At 43.8% G+C, this 27,737-nt stretch overlaps 1 protein-coding gene across 5 annotated transcripts in view; it reads right to left on the minus strand.

The window, feature by feature from the left end:
- Nucleotides 1-3,492: 3,492 nt before the first annotated feature.
- BRD8 (bromodomain containing 8) overlaps nucleotides 3,493-27,737 on the minus strand; it is a 235,522-nt gene continuing 211,277 nt past the window's right edge. For all 5 annotated transcript variants that reach the window (XM_030211274.1, XM_030211275.1, XM_030211273.1 and 2 more), the window contains 2 exons: nucleotides 11,018-11,062; nucleotides 3,493-3,867 (listed from right to left, as the gene is read on the minus strand). In XM_030211274.1, coding sequence (XP_030067134.1) covers nucleotides 3,808-3,867; nucleotides 11,018-11,062 — 105 coding nt within the window. In that variant the 3' untranslated portion in view covers nucleotides 3,493-3,807. The remainder of the gene's footprint in view (nucleotides 3,868-11,017; nucleotides 11,063-27,737) is intronic.

Genomic DNA, 27,737 nt, shown 5'->3' on the forward strand with positions numbered 1-27,737 from the left:
GTCATGTTCCCCCCTATGTTTTCCCCATATTAGTTATTCTCTTACCTAACACATGTGGTATAAACATCCCATTACTCTCCCCTCTTCCCCCCCCCCCCCCCACTTAATATATGCCCATGGTCCCCTAATACTACCCTCCCCCTTTCCCCCTCTACTCACCCCCCCTTCCCTGGAACGTGTCTCTAACCCCTCTAAAGATTCTCAACCATTTGCTGAAGTCTTTCCCATCCCCTTTTGCATTTAAGTTCTCTCTCCTATATACCGTTAGACGCTCCATATGCCACAAAAGGCTCATTTAACCCTCCAGTCCCCTATAGTTGGAGGGTCTACTGATTTCCAGCAGCATGCAATAAGACACTTAGCCTAACTCATGGGTTTTTAATTTTCCCAGTAATCTTTCATGAGGGACTTTGTGAAATGCTTTTGAAAATTTAGATGCACATCATCAATTTGCTCACCATAGCAGAGAGACTAAATTAATTCTTTGCTTCAGTCTGTACGGGAGTTACCTGTGCCAGAAATGGTATTTATTTCCTGGTTTATTTATTTGTTACATTTGTATCCCACATTTTCCCACCTATTTGCAGGCTCAATGTGGCTTACATAGTACCGGAGAGGCGTATGAATGGGGGCATAATCTGTTTCCTGTGCTCTCCTATCCCCTCCCATTTCCATGGTATTAATGACTGTTTTTTTTTTTAACAACTCTGTATTTCTGCAAGTTTCCCATTGTCCCCATCCCTGTGCATACCTCTACTCTGAATTATTGTGTGATGTGCTGAGAACCTCTGACTGGTTGTCCTACATATGAATCTTTAGTCAACAGTGGCTGATTGATCCAGAATAATGTGTGGTGACTCATAGTGAAGGAGTGGCCTAGTGGTTAGAGCACCAGTCTTGACATCCAGAGGTGGCTGGTACAAATCCCACTGCTGCTCCTTGTGATCTTGGGCAAGTCACTTAACCCTCCATTGCCTCAGGTACAAACTTAGATTGTGAGCCCTCCTGGGACAGAGAAATATCCAGTGTACCTGAATGTAACTCACTTTGAGCAACTAGTGAAAAAGATGTGAGTAAAATCCAAATAAATAAATAAGCTGGCAGCAGCAGCCATGTCTCTCTGCAGAACCTCATGTTTCATCCAGTGTGGCAGCATTTTTCCCCAACCAAGCACCAGGTGCTGTACTTTAGGCATTCAGGCTTGATAACATTCACACCTGAACCACTTTTAAAAATTAGCATTGAATTGGTCACCTTCCAAACTCCAGGTACCATGAACAATTTTAATGACAGGTTACAGATTACCAATGGGAGACTTGCAATTTCATTTTTGAGCTTCTTCAGTACCCTGGATGTATACAGTCCAGAGCTGCTCTTTGACTTGTTGATTTGGCTTATTATATTTTCCAGGTTCACCAAGATTTGTTTCAGCGCCTCTGTATTGTCATCCTTAATGCTTGAAAACCTGTTCTAGCAAGCTGCTGGATGTTAATTTAAAGAGCATATCGAATGAATGAAAACCATTACATTAGTATGCCCACGAGCAGTGTCTTTGTTGAGATGAAGCATTATATTTTTGGCTTATTTTGCACATTTTATGTATAAGTTTTTTTGTTGTGTTTTATTTTTTGTGCTTTTACTATGTATGTTGATTTGTTCACTGCCAAGTACTTTGGGATTGTGCAGCTAATATTAAAAATATTAAAAATAAATAAATACCATTTCTGGCACAGGTAACTCCCTTACATCCTTCTTAGTACTGACTGAAGCAAAGAATTAATTTAGTCTCTCTGCTATGGCTTTTGTCCTCCCTGAGTGCTCCTTTTACCTCTTGATGATATAATGGTCCCACTGATTTCCCAAAGCTTTCTAGTTTCTAATACATTACAACTTGCTATACCACCTCATCCGTTAAGCAGGCCTAAGCAGCGTGCAGATTAAAATGCAAAAGGAAAGGAATTCCAGTTCAAACTAGAACAGAACCAACCACTCACAAAGTACTAAAAAAAACAAAAAACAAGCATACAAACATTTAAACCTTAAAATAATCCAGCAGACAGGCAAGCTAAACACACAAGTGAACTCAACTACAGAAGTGGCCCCCAGGACATATCAACCATTCAGGTGTCCAAAAACCTGCTGAAAGAAATAGGTCTCCACTGCTACTCTAAACTCAATGAAGGAAATTCAGTTCAAATATAAAGAGGAAGGTTATTTCACATGGTGAGAACCACAAAGAAAAAAGCCCTATGCCAGCCGGAGCCCAGCCAGGCAACCCCTGGCCCAGGGAGAGCCGATTGGTGGGCATGTATTGATCTCAAACGAAGTGTGTAAGAACATGTGGAAAGTCAAAGAGGCCAAGAACTGAGGTACTACCAAGTGGAAAGCTTTAAAAACAAGGATTAACAGTTTGCACTGAATACAAATCAAAACGGAGCCAGTGGACACAAACAACTGGAGAGTTGCATGTTCGTTCTTGTGAGCTTGACAAAGACAACAAAGAAGAATTAAGCTTTCTAATGTTAGATTGAGCAGAACCAGTGACCAGGAAGGATCCTAGTGCCAATCAAACCACCTACAACTCTCTCTATATATATACATGCACATATATATGGGTGTATGTGCAAACACATAAATACACGCACACTTGCAAGAGTGCTTAGGTATGTTATATATAAGGATATGGGGTGGGGGAATTCTCTATAGATCGCCCTAAAGTGCTAGGATGATACGCATTAAGCATGGATTGTATAAAGGCAATTGCATGTATATGAAAGGCAGTTAGTATTCTATAACCCGTGCACGTAACTTAGGCAAACTCCTGACCCACTCATGCCTTTCCTAGGTCCACACCCTCCCCTTGCAGTTGTGTACTCTGGATTTTGCATGTGCAATTTTTAAAACACCCACTAATGGCAGTTATGCATGTAACTGCTAATTAGTGCTAATTAAGAAATTATAGCCACTTGGTCATTAATGCCAGTTAGCAGCTAATTTATCTAAATTGTGCATGCAAGCACCATTCTATAACTTGCACATGCAACTGTGCACGCTAAGAGTAAAATTGTGCACACAAGGGCTATGGCTCTCAAGGTTCCTGCAATCACACAGGAGTCGAGGCACAGGGCTGACTGCTCAGGAGAGCACAGCAGGGGGAGGGACCCAATCACCGGGTGTGACACCCCAGGGGAAAAAATGGAGCCCCACCGGACCCACTTCCCTGAAGCACACAGATTCTAAGTACAGGGTGCTAACCAACAAAAGGCCTAAAACAAACCCCAGGCCGACCAGACTGACTGCTCAGGCTGCAAGTCTACCCGCTTCAGGAGACTGAGATTTACTGGCTGCTTGGGACTGGGAGTTGGCAGGTGGCTTATACATTGTTACAGTTTTAGTGTTCTCAGTCTCCCTCTACTGTAGGAGTGCATAACCCAAGCGTCTTGACCAGTCTGGAGGGTCACTGAGGAAGAAAGAATTCTCTACAGAATCTGCACTTTACACATTTACAGTTTATTAATAAATAATTTGTTCTTTACACTTTACATTGCAGTATCTACCCACTTCTGCTCTAAAGCACTGATAAAACACAGCTAGGCTTTATACAATGATTTCTGCACCCTATCTGAAGTGGCTGCTCTCACTTCAAATTTCAGATTGTGACCTAGAGAAGACAACTTTCATTTTCTGATCTAGCATGAAGGGAAGTAGTCCAGGACATGTAGTAATGAATGATAAAAATCAGTTGTGGAAGAGAGCTGAACTGGTGCTTGGATTCCCTGGGATGCAAGCAGATGTCCGAAGGCTTCATCACTTTTTCATCTTCATATCAGCCTCTATGGCACAGCGTCGACCCCTTGTGCCCCCATCCTGCCAAATATTCAATAAAATGAGAAAGCAGCAATGAATTAGTGAGTGCCAGCACAGATTAACACGGAGAAAGAAATACAGGAACATTATCACAACATAGGGAGAAGCTCAGAATCCAAGGAGACGAAAGGACAATAGATAAATGTGATAACCCGAGGCTACTATACAGCTCAGAATCAGGAAACAAGGTTTTTATGACAAAAAAAGTAGTAAAAGCCAATAAATTATGAAACATTCTGTAAAAGGGGGACCCTCAAAGGTAATTTATACTCCCTCTCTACCTCCACAGTCCTTCACCTAATCTGTGAAGAGATTTCCTTAATGCTTGCTATTCCTTCGTTGTTTCTGAAAGTGCAAAATCGAAGAAAGGATTAAGAGACATAGGTTCAAATCCCACTTCTGCCATTGACATTCACTATGACCTTGGACAAAACACTCTCTCCCATTGCCTCACTACAGGACATTGTTTTATGTTTCTGTGTGTAACTGAATCAAAGTGCCCAGGTTTAGGGTGCTTTATAAAAACCACCACTTAGGAAGGTTTAACTAACAGAAAATGTATAGGGCCCTGAGATGACAGCTCCCGATTGCCCCTGGGGTGCAGACCTCGTCTTTAAATGTGGCCCTCTCTTCCCTCTGCCTGCACCTGAGACATGCTCTGTGCCTGCTCCTAAGGTGCAGTCTCCTCTAAATACCTGCTGCTAGGTTGAAGTCCCCTCCTCTCTGAATGTGGCCCTCTCCTCCTGGTGCCTGCACCTGAGGTATGCCCTTTGCAGTGACTGATCCTAGGGTGCAGTCCATTCCTTTTGCTAATGCCAGGATATGGTCTCCTCCTCTCACTGCCCTTATCTCTATATGTAGTTGAAAAACTTCTGGCTGTTCTCTCTAATTAGGATCCTTCTTTGTTCTTGAGAACTACACTATGAACTAATAAGGATGACAAATTGTTTCCTCTTCTGATTGGAAGTTCTGTGTATAGCGTTTTTTTTCCCTGGAGGATTCTCTTTCTCTAAGAACAAAGGAGAAAGGAATACACTTGTGTTAACTTTTACTTTCCAGGTTCAAATCCTCCAGTAAGTCACTGACTGAGCCTGTCACCTTCTAAAGTCTTTGTAAAGTGTAGTGCAGAGACAGTGAAATTGCTTTCCTCTATATGGGGTTCTCCAGAGACAGCAGGATAATGCAGACACACAATGGTTAAGATCTCTCAACAGCTGCTGCCTGCATGGAACTGCCCTCTCTAGCCAATTAAAAACTAGCAAGATCAGAGAAGGACAAGCAGAGCTTCTCGTCTTGCTTACATCACACATGCCTTCCCCTTCATTCAATGAAAAGTAAAGAGAATATAATAACAGGAAACTGCAAGTTTATTAATTTTTACTACTTTAAATAAACATTTTATTATTTGTATTTTTTGGAGAGGAAAGTGGGTGGGAAAATGTGTCTGTATTATCCTGCTGTTTCTGAAGAACTCGTTACAGATAAGCAAATTTGTTTTCTCCAGGGACAGATAGGATATTGCAGCCACGCAATGGTGACTAACAAGCTGAGGGTTGCCCAAAACCAATAGAAATGAAAGGCAATTCAGAGAAAAACATGGGCAGAAAGTAATCGAGTAAGAACACTGCCTAGTACTGCTTTACCAAGGACTCCATCAGAGCTGGCTACAGAGTCTAAAGAGTAAATGTCTGGTAAAAATGTGGAAAGGTAACTATGTAGTGGCTTTACAATTATCAAAGGTCACATTCCTGAGATGTGCAGGGAAGTCAACATGGCTTGTAGATGATGAGCCCCAATACGTCTGAGAATACTGAGGCTAGCTTGTTCATAGCAGAAAGAAGTTTGTTTAGAGACTGAATATCCAAGACAATGCTGTTGAAAGGACAAAAATAGCTGCGAGAACTTGCAATAGTATTGAGTATGTGCCTGATAGCATAACAAAGCTCTCTTACAATCCCAGTGTGTGCAGAGAGGCTTCATCTGAGAAGGTATGAGGCTTTGGAAGGAAAACAGGAAGAATAACTTGGTTGATGCAGAAAGGCGAAACCAGCTTAGGCAAGAATTTATAGTGGGTATGAAAAACTACGCACTTTGGAAGACATCTTCTATAGGGAGGATAGTGGACCAAGGCTTTGTAGTTTCCCAGTTCAGCAGGCTGGATAGCAATTAAAAAAAGAGTTTTCCATGTAAGATACTGGAGGGAAGGAAAAATGTCATCTTACCTTTCTTTCCTTTAGTCACAGTAGATGAAACCAGAAACTTGTGGGTTATAACTATCTACCAGCAGCTGGAGATAGATAGCACTGAACTGAACTCTGTCATATAGGATAGTATGCTCCTTAGTTAGAAGGAAGAATTAAAATATAAAATATTTCTCCTCCCTCACAGAACTAAGGCATGAAAAACAAAGAACACGAACTGTTAAATTACAGAACTGGGAAACAACAAATTTAAACAGAGAAAGACTGAAAAAGGGATACAGCAAATCTAGGGTGGGGATCTGGATTCATCTACTCTAACTAAAGGAAAGCAACTTATCAGGTAAGATATCATTTTTCCTTCTTTGTCATCAGCAGCAGATGAATCCAGAGACTTGTGGGATGTATCAAAGCAGTCATCAAACAGGGCGGGAATCGAAAACACCCACAGAAGCACTGATGCCCAAAAAGATGCTTCCATCTAAGCCAAAACATCCACATGATAATGCTTGGGAAAAGTATGCAAAGAGGACCACGTAGCTGATCTACAGATCTCTGAGCAAAAAGACACGAGATTCCACCCAAGATGTGGAAAGAGCTCTGGTAGAATGAGCCTTGAGGGAAGCTAGAAGTGGTTCCCCCAATAGCATATATGAGGAAGCAATAGATTCCCTAACCCAACAGGTAAAGGTTGCCTTCAAAGCTGCATTTCATCGATTTGGACCTGCAAGGAGGATGAAAAGATGATCAGATTGCCAAAAGTCATTGGTAACCTGAAGGTACTGGTTCTCCACGACGGACATCCAGAAGATAAAATGAAGCAAATTTCTTCCCATAATCATCCTTCTTAAAAGAAGGGAAGATACAAAAGTTGATTCACATGAAAAGATGACAGTACTTTAGGGACAAAGGAAGGAACAGTTTAAATGATAACCCTCGCCTCAGTGAAGCAGAGGAACCGATCTCTACAGGAGAATGTTTGAAGCTCAGAAATCCATCGCACAGAAGAAATCACTACTGGAAACTCTGATTTTAGAGTAAGATCCTTTAGAGCAGCCTCATGAAGGGGATCAAAGGGCGGCTTTTATAGTGATTTAAGATTTCACTCAGGACTAGGAAGTTTAAGAGGAGGCTCCAATCGATTAACTCCTTTCAGAAAAAAAAAAAACATCAGGATGTGCATCCACAGAGTAATTCATAGGTCTCCCTTGGTAGCAAGCTAAGGCTGCTACTTGCACCCGAAGAGAGTAGTAGGCCAAACATTTTGTAAGCCCTCCTGCAGGAAGGCTAAAATCTGCTGTAGACTATATCAGTTGGAGACATTTTAGAGCACGGAGGGAAAGTCCCACATATAGCGAATTACAATAATCGAGATGTATTATACTTAAAATGAGAAGTGATCGGATGAGAGGGGAAGTAGAATTGGTTTAACTGCCCAAATACAATGTAATGCAAAAAAGGACACGCAGAGAACTGAATCTACTTGAGGTTTAAATATCACTTTAGTTTCAAAGTTAATGCCAAATGTCACATTGTTGGAAGAAGTGGAGGTGGCACCCAACTGGAAGTCAGTCAAAAAGCCAGACTGGTTTAATGGTTGCAAATTTGAAGGCTCAGGTTCTGACTTTCTATTCTGCACTCTGTCATTGGGGAAAAAGAGGGACCATAAGCATACGGTTGGTACTTTCTGTGATAATCTTGATTCTCACCTGTAGTGGGTGTTCGCCAAGGACAGCAGGACTAGTATTCTTACATGTGGGGGATGTCTCTCGATGGAGCCCTAGTGCAGGACTCTACCCAGCATTCCCTGTACCTTTAAGAAGCCTTTAGTATGCCTATGTGTGCCTTCCTACCAACCCGCATCATTTGGGACCCTCAGTGGTGATGGCAACAAGGGCATCCACCCATGCCGGAGGAAAGGTAGGCCCAAACTTGCACCGTGTTTAGCAAGGCTCCAATGAACTCCAATTGCTGTGCTGGCAGCAGATGGTACTTGGGGTAGTTGACAACGAACCCTAATAGCTCCAGCACCTGAATAGTTCTGTGCATTGACTCCTGAGAACCTTCCATTGATGTACTCTTGACCAGCCAATTGTCCAAGTAGGGTGACACATGGGCTCCCAGTCTGCGTTGTGCTGCTGCAACTACGGCAAGGCATATTGTGAATATTCTGACAGCGGACATAAGGCCAAATGGCAGGACGCAATTCTAGTAGTGGTGTTTCCCCAGTCTGAATATGAGATACTTCCTGTGACTTGGATGTATCTGGATGTGAGTATAAGCATTCTTCAAGTCCAGGAAGCACAGCAAATCATTTTTCTGAATCATGGGGAGAAGGGTGCATAGGGAAATCATTCTGAACTTTTCTGTGTGGCCCATCCAGTCTGCCCAACAAGATAAACTCATTACTCCTGAGGCAGGCCTTTTGGCCGAAACACAGTTTTCTGTGTCGAGTCATTGAATAAAGTGGTTCTTTGAAATCTTATCTCCCGTTCTCCTGGAGTCATTGGTCCATTTCCCACTCTTTTTCTGTGCTGAACTTTTCTATTGACCAGATATCTGATCAGGCCCTTAGGTCTAAGATGAGGGCAGAATCCCTTCCCTTCTTCCCCTGGTGGCATGGGTTTGATCACATGGGCCTTTAGAAGCGAGAAGAGTTCCTCTGCGAGCACTTCCTGGTGCTGAGAACTGAAGAACGACACTCTTGGTGGGCAATTTGGAGGAGGTTGATGCCAACTGAAGGTGTAACCCACCCGGACTATCTGCAGAACCCACCAATCTGAGATTACAAGGGGCCACCTTTCTTAGAAAAAATTCAGCCTCCCCCTGACCAGAAGATCGCTTGAGATGGATACATTATTGCAGCTATGATCTCCTGGAGCGAATCAAAAGCTTGTCCCTAGCTTTCCTGAGCAGCTGGCTGGGCTTTCCGAGTTCATTGCTGCCAAGGATGAGAGTGCACAGGCTGAGGCTACTGCTGAGAACAGGAAGAAGGGAGTGAACACACGCCTTTGAGAATAGTAGGAAACATTTCTATTCCCACCAGAAAAACTGCGGGATGTGGAGGCCACAGAAGGGGCAGGCTGAGACAAGGACTTGATGGTATCAGTTCTCTTCTTAATGAGGTCAGCTGTCTCTCTCATTTTGTCCCCAAAAAGATTATCCCCTCAGCAAGGGACATCTGCCAACTTTTCCTGAATCACTGGTTCCAGGTCCAAGACATGCAGCCATGAAAATCTGCGCATTCTGACACCTAAGGTGGAAAAGCTAGATGCCACATCAAAGGAATCAAAAGTGCCCCTAGCCAAATGTTTCCTGCACTCCTGCTCATTGGCTATCTGACAAAGGTGTGCGGCCTGTTCCAGTGGGAAAGTGTCCATAAAATCACGTGCACGGGACACAGAGAACTTCAAGTAAAGGCTCATGTAGAGCTGGCAGGTCTGGATGCGGGAGATGAGCATCGAGGTCTGAAAAACTTTCCCCCAAAATGACACGGTAGAAAGCTGTGTATTTTGTTTGCTTTTCTTTTAAGTCAGTATCTTAACTAAGGAAACGGGACGTGGAGAGGGCTACACATGAGGATATAAGCATGGAAGATAAAGACTGAAAGGGAAGCTGTCTGTGAAGTAAGCCAGGCAGGAAGGTCTGTCTGTGCTTGTCTGATCTTGCTAGTTTTTAATTGGCTAGAGAGGGCAGTTCCATCCAGGCAACAGCCGATGGGAGATCTTACCATTGTGTGCATTATCTTGTCTGTTTCCAGAGAAGTCTGTAAGCAGAGGAATCTGTCCAATTGCTGCTGCTGCTGCAGGGCTCAGTGTCCACTGTTCATAGACATCCTTTTGTTTCCCTTGACCACAAAATAAAAGTTCCCACTCACTGGACAACCCAAATTAACTTACTAGAAAAAAAAGACAGTGGACAAGCCAACCAAAACAAAACACTAAAATATACAGAGAAAAATGGAAGGAGCCCTCAGACTGAATTTCATGCACTAGATCGTCCACCTTATGAAAAGGCTCTTTCTCAGGGTGACTTTTTAATTATCTTTCACAGAGCTACTTTCACATTTAGCACATTGGTACATGGTGCTTAAATGTGAAGGTAGTCCTATGAAAGCTCTGTCCCTGCTTGACAGAGCTTACAATCTAATCAAGACTGACAAACAGGATAAATATGGGATAAGGGAATTAATTAAGATGGGAATTATAAAACAGACATGGGTTCTGAACAAGTGAATAGGAGTTAAAAGCAGCCTCAAAAAGGTGGGCTTTTAGCCTAGATTTGAAGACGGCTAGAGCAGGAGCTTAATGTACTGATTCAGTAAGTTTATTCCAGTCATACAGTGCAGCAAGATAAAAAGAAAGGAGTCCGGAGTTTGCAGTGGAGGAGAAAGGTACAGATGAAATTAACCTGATGAACAGAGTTCCCGGGGAGGACTCTAGGGAGAGATAAGAGTGGAGAGGTACTGAGGAGCTGCAGAGTGAAGGCACTTGTAAGTCACTAAGAGGAGTTTGAACTGTATGTATAAACGGATAGGGAGCCAATGAAGTCACCCTGAGTAAGAGCCCCTTCCATAAGGTGAATGATCTAGTGCATTTCAATCTGAGGGCTCCTTCCATTTTTCTCCATGTATTTTAGTGCCTTGTTTTGTTGGACTTAGCCACTGGTCTTTTTTCTATTGAGCTGTTTTCCTCGTGGCTCTTACAGTACTAAACTGGCTATACTGGGAGATACAGGAAGGGAGAGGACTTGCAAAACCAAAGAGCTCAGATAACTGCAGGGGTGCAAAATAGCATAATGTGCTATCAATTAACTCTAAAACCAAATCAAATGCAACAGAATGAGAGTTTTATTCTACTTTGCCCATCAACTTCCTTCTCAAGACCTGATTAAGGGCAATTAGAGGCATCCCTCCCGTTCCCCTTTACATATCGCAGTCACGCAATACTTACAAAGAGAGAGAGAAGGAAGGCAGGAGAGCCCATGGGAACACTGTCCTGTTAGAGGACAAACAGAAACACGGATCAGATTCCATGGAAACTCTGACATAAGCAACAAAAGCCGTTCACACCCAAATCCACCTAAACACGTATGTGACACAGCTATGCCCACATGCATCCACAGTGATACACAACCAGGAACATACAATATAACAACGTATGCATTGCAGACAGTATATCAGGACCTCACTACCTCATACGTCTGTCACAGGCACAATTTAGTGATTTTATACAGCGTATTTGCAACTCTCCAATTTATACAATCATGAAGATATCAAACATTTATTCAACAAATAATACTGAGGCCCATAAATCCACATGTTCCCATCAGATTTCCTGTCCCACATTGTTCTCAAACTCTCCCTCCACTGCACTGGTGTCTCATCTTCCCCACCCCATGCTTTCTGTCTCTTGCCTCCTCTGCACCCTTCCCCTCTTCTAATGCTGTTCTTAGATTTCCTCCACATTGCTCTTCACTATTATCCTCTCATGCCGCTATGTGCCTCCCCCATCAATTTCCCCACACAGCTTTCTGCATCTTCCTTGTTGAACCCCAAATTTTGTATTTTCTGCCCCGGACAGATCTCCACCTCCCAACCTGCCTTTACACCTCTGTGCCTGCCCTGCACCTCTTCCCCATAAACATCCTTCTACTTCCTTCTAAGATGCAACCTGCTTTTTTTTTTTTCCATCTTTCCACTATAATGTTCACCTCTTCCTCCAACCTTCAACCTTTTCTCCCTTGTGAAGCTATCTTTTCTCTCCTTCCCCCATAGTATATTGAGACAGGCCTGTAACACAGGAACATATGCACACATGCACACAATCTCCGACAGGTACAGGTATCTGTCAAGACACGCATGTAACACACATTCATCCCATACACTGGGGCATATATGTTGCACAAACTGAACAATAGACAGGTAAAGGGATAAGCAAACAAGTGAAGAAACAAGGGGGGGCAGGCACACAGACTAGAGTAGGGCACAGCTATCTTTATACACAGAGGGCTACATAAATGTCAGAACTACCCCTAAGCGGGCCGCAACATTATGTAATGTTGGAATCGGAAATGCACAGAGATCTTAAGTGATAAATAAGTAAAAATTGAACTAAAAATGATGGAAGCAAACTGCTAGACTGGCTACAAAGAAGGATAGTTTAACAAGGATAAAATGACAAACTTTAGTCCAAAGAAGAAATTCACCAAATCTGCTACCTCAGGAAAGGAAGAAACTTGGCCACCATCACAACAGGACATTTCAGTTTCACTTCCTGCCAGCTTGTTTCAACCTCTAATCTCTAGCTGGTCAAGCAAAATTGTCAGCTTTCAGTCATATGCTGATCAAAAGCAATCCTCAGAATGTGAAATCTTTCAGTCTACTATGGTTTCTCTCTGCCCTTCCCACATCTGGTTTAAACACCTGCCTCCCATTTCTTTCATCTGGAATCTCTCATGCACCTAGGAATTTTTCTCTGACTCCCAAAAACATTTTGTTTGTCTTCACGCAATCTTATTTATTTCAATTTGATTTATCACCTATTTCTTTGGCTCCAAAAGAATAATGGTTTACATTTTTTTTTAACATACTGAAGTCCATAAGAAAATATAATGAATTATACAATAGTAACAACAAGCATAATGACAAAGTCAATTTAGAAATACAGCCACAACATTCAACTAGCAAACTATTCCCTATGAAAACTGAAAATTGTAAAATGAGACATAAATAAAACAAGAAGTCTTAGGAAATAAAGCATCTAAAAAAAAAAAAAAACAACAACCTTCCTGAGGCTAAGGATGTCCCCTACAAATAAAACAATTCCTGATCCAAGCAATATCAGAGTCCTGTCCAACTAGCCTCTCATCTATCACAAAAAAAGTGTCTGAAAAGAGAAAGGTATAAAGATTAGTTATTTGCTGATTTAGGGGTCCTTTTACTAAGATGCACTAACAGATTTAGCACGTGCTAAATGATAAGATACCATTATATTCCTCTCGTTAGTATGAGCTAAATCTGTTAGCGAGCCTTAGTAAATATATAGTGCTATCTAAAAAATACAACTCAAAAGAAGTTCTGCTTTTAATTTATTTTAAACACGATTTTATTGTTAACCACTTCGACTTGTTTGACAAAAGAAGTAGTATATCAAATAAAATAAACGATTAAAGTAGGACTTTGTTTCACTGATCTATGTAACACGCTCTAAAAGAACAAGAAAAAGAACAAATCACAGAAATGTTCAAAAGTGAGTAAGAATAAAAAAAACAAAAAGCCGTAATTGTATAAGTTTTCACATCAAAATTAATTCTGGTCCTAAAAACTGCCTAACAAGGCCCATAAGTTAAATAGAGCTCACATGTGCCCAATGACAGTAGCTGTGCTGATCAAATATTTCTGGATAAGGAATCTAGAAAAATGGCACTCTAGTGGCCCAGCAAGAAGAAAGCAGATGTCCTTAAGTTAAACCTAGTCAAAGCCCAGAGCTGAATCCAACAGAAAATCTGTGGTTGACAGTAGTCCACAGATGATTCCCAGCCAACGAGAAAGAGCTTGAGCTATTCAATCAAGAAGAATGGGCAAAAACTGCATCATCCCTCTATGCAAAGCTGGGAGATGCTTATCCTAAAGGACTCCAGGCTGCAAAAGGGGCTGAGAAGGCTTATACAGTCAAATCTTCTTGGCTTATTTTTTTAAATCACTTTTTGAATATTTCTTTAATTGTTTTTTTCATGCTGAAAGTATACACTGTTGTGTAGGTCAGTGAAATAAACTCATATTTGAATGCATTTTGAATTGTATTTCTTAGACAGCAGAACCGTGTATAAAGAAGATTTGACAGAAATAAATGTGCACTGAGGTTACAAACTTCTCAAGAAGAAATTAAGCCTTACCTGTTAATTTTCTTTTTTTTTAGTCCCTCCAGATTAGCACAGATGAATGGGTTATGTTCCCAAATAGCCAACCAGAACTCACAAGAAGGAAAAAAAGAAAGAAAGAAACACAGCTGTTTCCCTCTCAGTGCACCAAACTTATATCCCATCTCAGGGACCCATGCACTGCCGCCCATTCATCAAGTGTCTGCTGCCACTAAAACGGCACTCTACTCATTTTGTTTTGTTTTTCTGGTTAATCAATGCAAAATAGCCAAACGAGCAAACTATGAACCAACACCTCGCAACCCTGATCACCAGACCACTCAAGGAACAAAAACAAATAATCAGATCTTAATCTAGAAGCCTGAATACACCTGATATGGACGGGCTCTGTACCATTCTGGGGGGACTAAAGGAAAGAAAATTAGCAAGTAAGGCCTAATTTCTCCTTCCATAGGGACCAGCACATGTAAGCTGCATTGAGCCTGCCATGAGTGGGAAAGCGCAGGGTACAAATGTAAAAAAAAAAAAAAAAAAGTAGTGACCATCATGGGTGGAACCCACAAATGCTCCGCCTCCAAGACTCGGGCCCCAAAGGCTGCATCCTGACAAGCCTGCACATCCATTCGATAATGACGTGCAAAAGTATGATATTGATACAGTGCTTGTATTCCGCCAACTCCTAGAAAGGTTCAAAGTGGATCACAAAATGTTGTAACTAAGTGACAATAATCAGAGAAGAAACTTCTGAACAGATAATAAGAAGGCGATAATTTTAGATCATTTCAGAGAGACTGCCAGATCTAAACTACTTTAAATGAGAAAGAGCTCTTTAAAACCTTCGTATACTGAACACCTAAGAGAGAGGGAAAGGGAAATGGGACTTGATATACCGCCTTTCTGTGGTATTTTGCAACTACATTCAAAGCGGTTTACATATATACAGGTACTTATTTTGTACCTGGGGCAAGGTGAAATTAGGCCTTACCTGCTAATTTTCTTTCCTCTAGACCCTTGGGTTATGCACTCCTACCAGCAGAGGGAAACTGAGAACACTAAAACTGTAACAATGGATAAGCCACCTGCCAACCCCCAAGCAGCCAGTAAATCAGTAACAAAGCAGAAAAGAACAATCAAACACATAAAACGAATACATAGAACCCTGTACTCAGAACTCAAAACAGACACGAATGTGCTTCCGTTGACCGAACGTCAAAGCGCTGCGGTCCGCCCCTGACAACGCAGAGGCTGCTACCACTGAACTTCAGAAAACGAGAAGTCCAGAACTAAAGACCTATCAGCCATAGCAACCCTGAGGCACAAAACCAAAACCAGTCTGCAGACCACACGACTAAAACATACCGGGTGGGTTCTTGACCGGTCTGGAGGGTCTAGAGGAAAGAAAATTAGCAGGTAAGGCCTAATTTCACCTTCCTCAGTGACCCTCCAGACCGGTCAAGATGCTTGGGAAGTACCAAAGCAGTAAATAGTCTAAGGGCGGGAACCCCGAAAACCAGAAGTCAGAACTGCCGCACCAAAACCCGCAACCTCTCTAGCCTGCACATCAATCCTATAATGCTTCACAAAAGAATGCAGAGAGGACCAGACAGCCGCTTTGCAAATATCTTAAGGAGGAATCAAACTACTTTCAGCCCAGGAGGAAGCCACCCCCCCCCCCCCGAATAGAATGTGCCTTAAGTACCGAAGGCACCTCATGCCCTTGAGCAAGTATGCCGAAGAAACTGCCTCTTTCAACCATCTGGATATTGTTGCTTTAGAAGCTGCATCACCCTTCTTAGGTCCCCCATACAACACAAACAACTTATCAGAGGCCTAAAACACTTGAGTCCTTGTCAAGTAAGAATGCAAAGCTCGCCGAACATCCAATTTAGCTAAACAGCATTGAGTCGAATCTCCCAACCTATTGCCCAAAATCGGCAAAAAAATGTCCTGATTCACATGAAAAGAGGAAACCACCTTAGGCAAAAAGGATGGAACAGGCTTCAGGGACACCTGCTCCTTAGAAAAAGTAAAAAAAAGGAGCACGACAAGACAAAGCCTGCAACTCCGAAATCCACCGAGCTGAAGCAATAGCCACCAAAAACACCGTCTTCAGAGTGAGATCCTTAAAAGTATTCGAAACCAACAGCTCAAAGAGGGAACCCACCAACACCTCCAACACCAGATTCAAATCCCATGGAGGAACCACCTGACGCCGCGGCGGACAAATCAACTTCACACCCCGCAAAAAACGAACCACGTCCGGAGAAGAGGCCAAGGATACACCCTGTACCTTCCCCCGGAAACAAGCCAAAGCCACCACCTGTACCTTCAAAGAGGAAAGAGCAAGACCTCTATCCACACCATCTTGCAAAAATTCTAGCACTTCCGGGAACGAAATGCGCCAAAGAGAGTCTCTTCTCCAAGTCCTGAGTCTGAGGAGACCAGTGATCCAGCAGGGACGACTGTAACTGCCGCATGTGAGCCCAGGCCCACGGAACTACTTCTATCGACGCTGCCATGAGACCCAATACCTGCAGATAAGAGCGAGCTGAAGGAAGTATCTTGGAGCAAAGCTGATGAATCAGAGCCTGCATCTTGACCATCCGAGCTGACGGTAGGAACACTCGCCCCTTCAACGTGTCGAAACGAACTCCCAGATACTCCAGGGACTGCGACGGAACTAGGTGACTCTTGTCCACGTTCACTATCTAACCGAACGACTCCAAGAAACTCACCACTCTCGCGGCTGCCTCTACATTCTCCTGCCTTGACTTGGCTCGAATCAGCCAATCGTCGAGATACGGATGGACTAAGATTCCTTGCTTCCTCAATGCCGCCGTTACGACCACCATAACCTTGGAAAAGGTACGAGGCGCCGTAACAAGACCAAACAGCAGGACACAGAATTGAAAATGCTGTCCTAAGACTGCAAAACGAAGAAAACGCTGATGCGCCGCCCAGATGGAAATATGTAGATAGGCTTCTGTCAGACCCAACAAAGTGAGAAACTCCCCGACTGAACCGCTACGATGACCGAACGCAAAGTCTCCATCCGGAAGGAGGGAACCTTCACAGCCCCGTTGACCCTTTTCAGATCTAAAATAGGCCGGAAGGCACCCTCCTTCTTGGAAACCACAAAATAAATTGAGTAACAACCAGCCCCCCTCTCTGAGGTGGCTACGGGAACCACAGCCCCCAGATCGATCAACCGGAGGGTTTGGCGAATTGCCCTGGCCTTGAGACGAGAGCGATACGGAGATCCCAGAAAAAAATCGGGAAGAGGGCCATCGAAATCTAGGGCATACCCGTCGCGCACCACTTCCAGCACCCACTGTCATTGGCTCTACCCGGCCTGTACCGCCGACCATCTCGCAGATGACCACGGCCTGATAGCCCTCGACCACCTGTTCTGGGACGCATCTATGGCAGGCGCGGAACCTTAGCATCCCCAAGACCGCGTACCAATTTATCCAGCTCTTCCCCAAACAGCATAGAACCCTTGAAGGGGAGAGAACACAACTTGGACTTAGAGGCCGCATCTGCGACCCAACCTCGAAGCCAAAGAGCCCGACGAGCTCCCACAACCAATGCCATATTTTTTGCTGACGCTCGCAGCAAATCATAAAGAGCATCCGGTAAGAAAAAAGAGCCCATCTCCAGCTTGGCTAGTTCCTGAACCCAGGAAGATCTATCCACTGCTGGATCATCTAAGAGTTTTTCAGCCCAGCAGAAGAAAGCACGAGCTACTAAACCTCCACACACCGAGGCCTTCAGCAACAAGGCGGGCAGATCAAAATTACGCCTAATAAAGGATTCCAACTTCCTATCTTGAGGATCCCTGAGAACTGCCCCCCCATCAACAGGAATAGCAGTGGCTTTAGTGACCGCCGTCACCACCGCGTCTACTGTAGGAGACTTTAAGGAGTCCCTATCCTCTTGCAGAAGAGGATAAAGCCTCGCCATAGCTCTAGCCACCCTACAAGTAGAATCTGGGGAAGACCACTCCTGCATGACCATATCTCTGAGGTCTTTATTCATGGGAAAAGAACGGGAAGACCGGCAAATACCCTTAACCAACAGGTCTACCTGCTTTACCTCCGCCACCGAGGTCTCAGGAGAATCAAATTTAAGTGTAGCAACCACCTGATCAATCAATTCAGCCAGCTCATCTCTACGAAAGATCCTCACTACCGAGGGATCTTCACCTGGCAAGGACCCCTCCTCCTCAGGACAGGTGTCCAAAAGAACGTCATCTCCAAGATCACTGCACTCCTCTTCTGAGTGCTGTAAGGACAAAAACTCAGGGTCTTCTGACCACTCCAGAAGAGGGCGCTTGGCAACTAAGGGACCTGCATTGTGCCCCCGGCGCATCCACACCTTGGACCGCACAGAACTGGCAACGGGACGGTTTCCCCGCCGACATCCCTCAGGGAAGAAAGGAGGTAAGCAACCCAACAGGCAGCAGCGCCTAGGCTCACTCTCTCTCACAAACGCACTGCAGAGCTTTTCTTTTTTTTTCCCCAACTGGCTTCTTACCTCCCAGCCCGGTTGCTAAAAGCTGACAAGGGCTATGGCTCTCAAGGTTCCTGCAATCACACAGGAGCCGAGGCACAGGGCTGACTGCTCAGGAGAGCACAGCCGGGGGAGGGACCCGATCACCAGGTGTGACAACCCAGGGGAAAACGGAGCCCCACCGGACCCACTTCCCCGAAGAACACAGATTCTAAGTACAGGGTGCTAACCAACACAAGGCCTAAAACAAATCCCAGGCCTACCAGACTAGACTGACTGCTCAGGCTGCACGTCTACCCTCTGCCGGAGACTGAGATTTACTGGCTGCTTGGGGGTTGGCAGGGTTGCCGGGTTGAAAAAAGTTTCCCCACACAAACAAGCCCAAAACCCGCCCAAAATCCACACAAAGTTAAACCCCGCCCCGACGTCATCAACCCCGCCCCCAACTTAGCGCCGTCACTACCCCGCCCCCGATGTCACTAACCCTGCCCCTGACGTAGCCGCCGTCACTAACACCGCCCCTGACTTAGACGCCGTCACTAACCCCGCCCCTGACATCGTTAACCCAGCCTCTGCGGGGCTTCTATTGGACCAAATTGGACCAATAGAAGCCCCAGAAAACCGCCCAATCACGGCAACGCGGCTTTTTAAAAGCCGCCTAATTTCCCGCAGCCAAAACAAATTGCCCGCAACGGGCCACGGAAAGCCACCCAATTGGGCGGGAAAACCACAGACCTGGCAACCTTGGGGGTTGGCAGGTGGCTTATACATTGTTACAGTTTTAGTGTTCTCAGTCTCCCTCTGCTGGTAGGAGTGCATAACCCAAGCGTCTTGACCGGTCTGGAGGGTCACTGAGGAATGGAGAGTTAAGTGACTTGCCCACAGTCACAAGGAGCTGCAGTGGGAATCGAACCCAGTTCCCCAGGATCAAAGTCTGCTGCACTAACCACTAGGCTACTCCATTCGCTCTACACCATCTATAGTTGAGAGGGAACAAAAGCAAGCTAGGTACATAATACTACTACTAATCATTTCTATAGCAACACTAGACATACACTGTACACACTTTATGCAGCATATAGTTATGTTATTCTCTCTCATCATCTGATTCCGCATCTACATTAATATGTTTGTCATGTCCACAATCTACAGCATGCTGTTCAATTTCCCTGTGGTCTTCATTTAACATCCTTTCTCTTACAGTTTTGGCTAAGATAGTCGCATGCATCTTACTACTTTCCCAACTTGACTCACTTCCTTTTAGTTTATTACAGATCCCAAGACATGGGCTTCTTCTTTTGCTTCTTCACATGGTTTCACAGAGTCTTTCTTTGGACTATGTCCCTTATTCTTGGAAGAAGATTATAGTTAAACCTATTCTTAAAAAAGCCTCTCTTGATCCTTCACTACTGGAACATTACCGTCCAGTTTCAAATCTGAGTATTGTTTCCAATATCACTGAATGTATAGTTTTTGAGCAACTTAGTCATGTTGATCATTTGCCAATTTTGCATCCCTGTCAAGACAGGCTTTTCTTCTCATCATGGTACTAAGACTACCATTACAGCCCTCATCAGTGAACTTCATTCTTCTTTGGATGCAGTGGCGTACCAAGGGTAGGGAGAGGGCAGACATTGGATGGAGGGGACAGCAGAGAGCGCAGACACTGGATGGCAGAGAGAGAGAGAGAGAGAGCGAAGACAGATGCTGGATGGAAGGAAGACAGTGAAAAGAGGATGAGGAAAGCAGAAACCAGGGACAACAAACTGTAAATAAAATATTTATTTTTATTTTTTTGCTTTAGGATAAAGTAGTATTGTAGCTGTGTTAATAAATGTTTATAAATAGAACATGTAAATAAGGTAGTCTTTTTATTGGACTAATTTTAATACATTTTGACTAACGTTCGGAGAACAAAACCCCCTTCCTCAGGTCAGGATAGGATACTGTAACAGCACTATACTGTATTGACTGGAGAAAGGAGGTTTTGGCCTCTGAAAGCTAAATGTAGTAGTCCAATAAAATGATATTATTTGTTTTATTTCTATTTGTTAATTTGTAAAGTGGTGATTGGTATTTGTCAGTTTTTTCAAATTTACATCTGCTGTCTTTATATTTTGCACAGTACTAGGAGACATTTTCTGTTTCTGTGGTGTTGCATTGTATGCAGAGTCTGGCATCTTGGGGGTTCAATTTAATTTTTGTATAAATAGAAAGTTTATGATTACTTATTCTATAGTAGATTAGGGTGTATCTGTGTTTGTGAAAAAGACATGGCTTTCAGTTGGCATTGATTGTGCAGGATCAATGATCTGTATTATTTGTCTGGTTTTGTTTTACAATAGGTGAATTGATGTTCTAGTGCTCACTGTAGTGTTTAAGATGCTTTCCTTTTCCTTGTGTGCCTTGTAGAAATTACTGCTTATGGTATAGTATAATTGCTCTATAGGTCCTGAGTGTTCTGTATTTGCGGTATGCCTAATATTGGATTTTGGAGGGGGGTGTTAAAAAATGACCAGCCCCGGGTGTCAACTACCCTAGGTACACCACTGTTTGGATGGCAGCAATATTGTTCTTTTGGTTTCTTTGGCTCTTTCAGCTGCCTTCGACCTTGTAGACCATTCACTTCTTGCACACCTTCAATCTATTGGTTTGGCTAGTTCAGTTTTCAATTGGTTTTCTTCATACCTTTCTAACTGTTCCTTTTGGTTTCTACTCCTACTTCTTAATTTGCTGAAATATCTTTATCCTGCGGTTTTCCTCAGGGGTCCATCCTTTCTCCTCTTCTATACAATATCTTTTTGAGCCCCCCCTAGCCCTATTGATTCAGGACTTCAACATAAGATATTTATTTATGCATTCTCTTATCCCACTATTTTCCAAAAACAAGTTTCGGTTCAAAGTGGCTTACAATTTACATTTTGGTGGTTACATTAGTGTTATGCAATGTGAAGAGGGCATCTATAGTTTGTGTGGTTATTCATAGATTTTTTGAAGAGATAGATTTGAAGTGGAAAATGTAGTGGTAGCTTTTGTGTTCAATTATAGAGTTTTGGTGATATTTATTCATATAGTTTTTGAAGCGGTAGATTTGAAAGGAAAGCGACGATATCTTTGTGATTAGCTGTAGAATTTTTTTAAGAGGTAGGTTTTAATTTCTTTTCTGAATTAGAGGAGATTTCTGAGGCTTACGTTTTTTGGTATCGAGTTCTACCATTTGGAAACCAGGTAGCTAAATCCTGCTGTGTAGATAGCTTTGTAGATGGTGTTTCTGCAGTTGGGTAGATGTAGAAGTAGGTAGTTTCTGTTTCCTAGGCTGGCATTTCTTGAGGATAGTTCAATCCTGTTAATCATATATTTATTTGGGTGCCATTCCGAATAGAATCTTGAAGATTAGAGTGCCCGCTTTGAAAATATTCTTGCCTTGACTGGTAGCCAATGTAGTGTTTCAAGCAGTGGGGTTGCTCTTTCATATTCAGTTTCTTTAAAATCAGTCTTGCTGCAGTGTTTTGGATTGTTTGCAATGATTTTAGTGTGTTTTCCCTGCACCATACGTATGCTACATTGCAGTAGTCTAGTTGTGATAGTATCGTTGATTGGACAGTATCCAGAAAGATTGTCTAGGAAAATAGTCTCTTAATTCTTCTCAGAAATTTTCTTTTTTGCTGACATCTTTATGATTTTCCCTGTTTCTCCTATTTCCAATGATCTGACTCCCCTACAGGCTTGCCTTCTGTCGCTTTCGGATTGGCTAAGGAATCATAAATTGGTTCTTAATCCATCTAAAACCGCAGCTTGTTGGATTACTGGTTCACATCCCATTCCCCCTTTCAGCTAATGCTTTTCAACATTCATTCCACTATCTTGGAGTACTTACTGATTCTCACCTGTCGTTGTCTTTGTTGTACTAGCAAATTCCTGGACTATTCTTCTTTACACTGATTCACACATTCATTTTGTCCTGCATTGATTAAAGCAATATAGTCTACTGTGATATTATTTCTTCTCAACTGTGTCGACTCCAAACTCTTCAAAACTCAGGAATCTGTCTTTTATGGGATTCATTACTGAACTCCACGTTTATCGCCATCCTTTGGGATTTCAAACTGTACATTACGTCTTGTAATTATATTGTGTGACAGGTCACGTGACGCTATGAGGAAGGGTGGTCACAAGTGAGCGACGCTCCAGCCCTTATCCTAAACCTCCGAGAATCATACTGAATTTCGGCCCCGAAAGAAGCGTGTAACGAGACTGGAGCAAAGGCAGCACGCAGGGGTAATAGTCTCAACAAAAAAAACGGCTCCGATGGCGACAAAATCGACGCAGAAAGAAAAACTCCGAGGCAAATCAGCGGAATCCAAGATGGTGGCGTTCCCGGACCCCGCGGGATCAGTTTCGTCGGCCTGGGTGGCAGAGATCATCGCAGAAATGTCGACGGTTCTGGAGGAGATGCTGGAGAGGCGATTAACACCTATAAGCACCAAGCTGGAACAGCTGCAAACGCGGATGGAAGATCTGACAAGCGAGTGTGTGGCCTTCCAAACGAGGACGAGCGAGGTGGAAGACAGAATGACGGAGGTGGAAGAGACACAAAAGATGATGCAAGAGAAAATGGAGTCTGTAGAACAAAAACTGGAGGACCTAGAGAACAGGTCCAGACGGAACAACCTGAGGCTGGTGGGGTTCCCTGAAAGCGTGAGAGACCAGGACTTAACAGTGGAGGTTGAACGCTAGCTTGCAAAAGCTGTTGCATTTCCGGCGGAGATGGGCCCAGTAAGGGTGGAAAGAGCCCATAGAATAGGACCCTGCAAGACTCATATTGACAAACCCCGAGTGGTTATCATGCGGATTCTTAACTTTGCCCACAAGCAATTCATATTGAAACACTCCCGTGTGAACAAGCAACTGTCATATGACAATAAGCGGATCCTGTGCTTCCAGGACTATTCAACTGGAGTGGCGGGGCGCAGACGGGCTTTCTCACCAATATGTACAAAACTATTTGAGTGGAAAATCAGATTTGCTTTAATATATCCTGCTACTTTAAAGATCACTCATAAGGGAACAAACTACTCTTTTGAAGCAGTGGCGGAGACGCAGAGGTTTGTCTCACAGTTGGAGGAAGAGCAGGCAACCAGCTCGGGCTGAGAGGAGACACTTGGAGAGGGCAATTGAAACCCGGAATCTTTATCGGAGTGGAGGTTTGGCAGCAAAAGGCAACAACCAGAGAATTGGAGACAAGTAATCACGGGGACTTTGCATGGGCCTTAGGGGGTTGGAGAGATGGAGGTTGGGACATAGACATAATTTACCTCTCTCTATCCCCACTACTCAGAGGGAGGGGTGGGAATTGTGCAGAAAGTTTAAAGTTTATAGTGTATAGTTTGAATGGGTTCTGTTAATAAAAGTTGGAAGTAATGTTAAGTTCAAAAGAGAAGAGGTTGGTGAGTGGGCTCGGGGCTTGTTAAGCTGGATGTAGGAGGGGGAGGCTGAGGGGGCATCAAGACGTGACAGTTTCCATACTGGGAACAGAGGTCAAGGGGAGGCAGGGTTGCAAAGGGGGGGAGGGGACAGGGGGGGGAACAGGGGGAGGGGAAGGTAATAGGAACGGTATGTGTGAGAGGCTGTCAATGATTATAACAGATAAGGGTGACCAGGTCCTATTTGAAAGACAAAGAAATGTAAATGCAGGATTAAAACCAGAGAGGTGCTGGCTGGGAGGCCTCTCTGGAGATGGAGTTTACAGAAACAAGATAGTTGTTATCTTGGATGGGTTGAGCTCATGGTAAAGCTGGTATCTTGGAATGTCGGGGGCATTAGTTCCCCGATAAAAAGATCTAAAATATTACAACAACTGTAGAGATATAAAGTTGATGTGGCGTTGCTGCAAGAGACGCATCTTACACAAGCAGAACAAGCGAAACTTAAAACATGGTGGGTAGGAGATTGCATAGCGGCAGCGGCTATAGGAAAGAAAGGAGGGGTGGCAGCCGCTATTCATCCAATATTCATAGACCCGGGAGGTAGGTTTGTTTTAATTGAATTGGAACTGCAGGGCCAAAAAATTATACTGTGTAATATCTATGCACCCAATCAATACGACAAAAAGTTTTATACTAGTGTGATTAATCAACTGCTCAATTGCACAGGGGCCCATTTGGTGGTGGGGGGTGACTAATACGGTTTGGGATCCACAACTAGATAGTTCACAGGGGATGCGTAGAGATATGGGGGCATCTGACAGGGGATTGCGCCGCATGGGGAACCTGCTAGACCTGGTTGACGTATGGCGGGTGCTCCATCCTACGGAGAGAGATTATACACACTTATCAAGAGCCCATTCCACACAAATGAGGATTGATTATGTGCTGGAGTCTACAGGATTGTTTAGCAAGGTTCTTAAAGCAGAGATAGGGACCTATACAATATTGGACCATGCTTGGGTGCTAATGGAATGGTCCGCGAGCTCTCAGGTGGGGGGCAGAGGCTGTTGGAGGTTCCCGACGGAACTATATAGAGACATACGCTTTAAAGAGAAAATTGTGGGTTGTTGGCAGGATTATGCAAATTTAAATGAGGGGCATGTAGGTGACCCAATTCTGTATTGGGACGCTGCAAAGGCGGTACTTAGGGGAGAAGTCATTAGTTATTCACATTTTGTAAGGGTGGCTCGTAATAGAGAAATTTTGAGACTGAGCGCGCAAATTTGCAAAGCCGGTAAACAGTTTGGTCAGACACACAGTACGGCTCATAGAACACGTTTAATGGAACTGCAAGTGGCATTAAACGAGCATTTGCACCAGAGGGCAGCTAAATCCCAAGCCTACTATAAATACCAATTATATTTACATGGTAACAAGATGGGCCGCTTGTTGGCTCAATTGGCAAAGCCCAGAGGGGGAGGAGGAAGGGTGCTCCAGTTGAAGGATAGCCAGGGGAAGGCAGTGCGGAAAGATGAGGATATATGTAGGGTCTTTCAACAGTTCTATAGCCGGCTATATGATAAACCGCAGGAGCAAGGGCTGCCAGGACATCTTTATTTAGAAAATCTTAACCTGCCAACTTTGAGGCAGATTGACCTGGAAAAGCGGAATAGGCCAATACAGGAAGAAGAGGTGACATTGGTGATAGCAAGGGGCCCACTCGGTAAAGCCCCGGGACCAGATGGGCTTAGAATGGAATTTTATAAAACACTAGGAGAAGAAATCATACCAACGCTGACCAGGTATCTAAATAGAGTGGTGGAAGTGGAGAAATTGCCGCATATGTTATCCTCGGCACAAATTGTAGTCCTACCAAAGCCAGGCAAGGATCCATCTAAGCCAGAGTCCTACCACCCCATTTCTCTACTAAATATGGAAGCAAAAATATTTGCCAAGATAATGGCTAATCGGGTGACAGGAATGTTACCTAGATTGCTACATGAGGCACAGGTGGGGTTTGTGGAGGGGAGGACAGTAGCCAAAAACAAGGAGAATCCTGATGGCATTAGAGACCCGAAAGAGGAGTAAGATCCCGTCAATGCTTATCAGTTTCGATGCTGAAAAAGCATTTGACAGGGTACGCTGGGACTTTATGTTTACCACCCTATGGGCATATGGGTTTGGGGGGCGCTTTATGTCAGTAGTTAAAGCCTTATATCATGCGCCTCAAGCCACAGTTCTAGTAAATGGTTTAGAATCAGAATGTTTCCTATACTTCAAGGAACAAGGCAGGGATGCCCACTATCGCCCTTGCTATTCGTCTTAACCCTGGATCCTTTTATTAGAGACGTGGCAGATAATGTTTCAGTGAGAGGCGTGCGGGTGGGAGATAGGGATTTTAAAATTGCAGCGTTTGCAGATGATTTGCTGGTGCTGTTGACTGATCCGAGGGAATCATTTATAGCCTTAATGGACATCCTACGGGAATATGGCGACTTTGCGGGCTTACGCATAAATTTAGCTAAGTCAGAGGCGTTGGCCTCCTCAGAGGAGATGAGACAGATATGGGGGTGGGAACATTTCTGCTAGTTTGGACAGACGGTTCATTTAGATATCTGGGCATTAGATTGACATTGGAATTGGAGCAGTTATATAATCTTAATATTAAGGATTTGATGAGAGAAACCAAGAATCATTTGGAAAAATGGGGAAATCTTCCATTATCATTGAGAGGACGGATAAATTTAGTGCAGATGATGATATTTCCCAAGTGGCACTATGTGCTGCGGACATTGCCGCTTCGGCTGACTCAGAAAGATCTGAAGAGGCTATATGGAACATTCAGCAGTTTCTGTTGGGCAGCAAAAAAGCCAAAGGTACGGTTCTCCTACCTGCTAGGGAATTGGAATCAGGGGGGCCTGGGAATCCCCGACCTATATGTGTATAACCAAGCTTGTTTGCTACGTCATCTGGGGGACTGGGTTTGTAAGACCAACATGTATACGACTGATATGGAGAGGGAGTATTTTGCCCCATATGATTTCCTCTCTTTGTTGCATATGACTCAGAAACAACTTCCGCGACAATTTAGAGGCTGTGTGATACTCACATCAATGAGGGAGGTATGGAAAGGGTTGGCGAGAAAGTTGGGGGGGAGCTATACGGTGTCTGACCAACTGGCAATAAGGGGGAATCCGACCTTCCAGCCAAGTACAGATAATCCAGTATTTATAAAATGGGAAAGAGAGGGTATTAGGAAGCTGGAACACCTCCTTGGGAGAGATGGAGAACTAATAGGTTATGAAGAACTGCAGAGACGAGTAGGAGTATCTTGGGAGAATAAGTTCGCGTATGTCCAAATTAAACACTATGTATCTGCTTTAGATCAACCTATGCTGAGACAGGGTTTGGGGCAAAGAGTGAGGGATTTTTTCAAGAAACAGAAGCAACAGGCCTGTCAGTGTCGGCACTTCATAAAGCATTGATCCGTCAGGGACCTCCGGCAAAGAATTATGAGGTTATAAAAGGTAGATGGGAACAAGAAGCAGGGAGACCCCTGGTGGGTTGGGAAGGGGGAACCATGCTGAAGGGAATAGCAACCCTTACGTCAGATGAAAGGCTACGCGAGTGTGGCTATCGGACAATCATGCGGGCATATATGTCAGGGCAACAGTTGTCACATATAGGCTCCCCGCAAGGAGCGAGTTGCATTAAATGCAGTCAAACCCCACATACATTGTTCCATGCATTTTGGGCATGTCCAGAGGTAAGGGCTTTCTGGACACAGGTTGAGAGATTCTTGTCCCGGATACTAGGATCATCAGTAACGGGAACTTGGGATCACTTTGTATTG

This window comes from Microcaecilia unicolor, chromosome 8 (assembly GCF_901765095.1).
Source record: "Microcaecilia unicolor chromosome 8, aMicUni1.1, whole genome shotgun sequence".
NCBI lineage: Eukaryota > Metazoa > Chordata > Amphibia > Gymnophiona > Siphonopidae > Microcaecilia > Microcaecilia unicolor.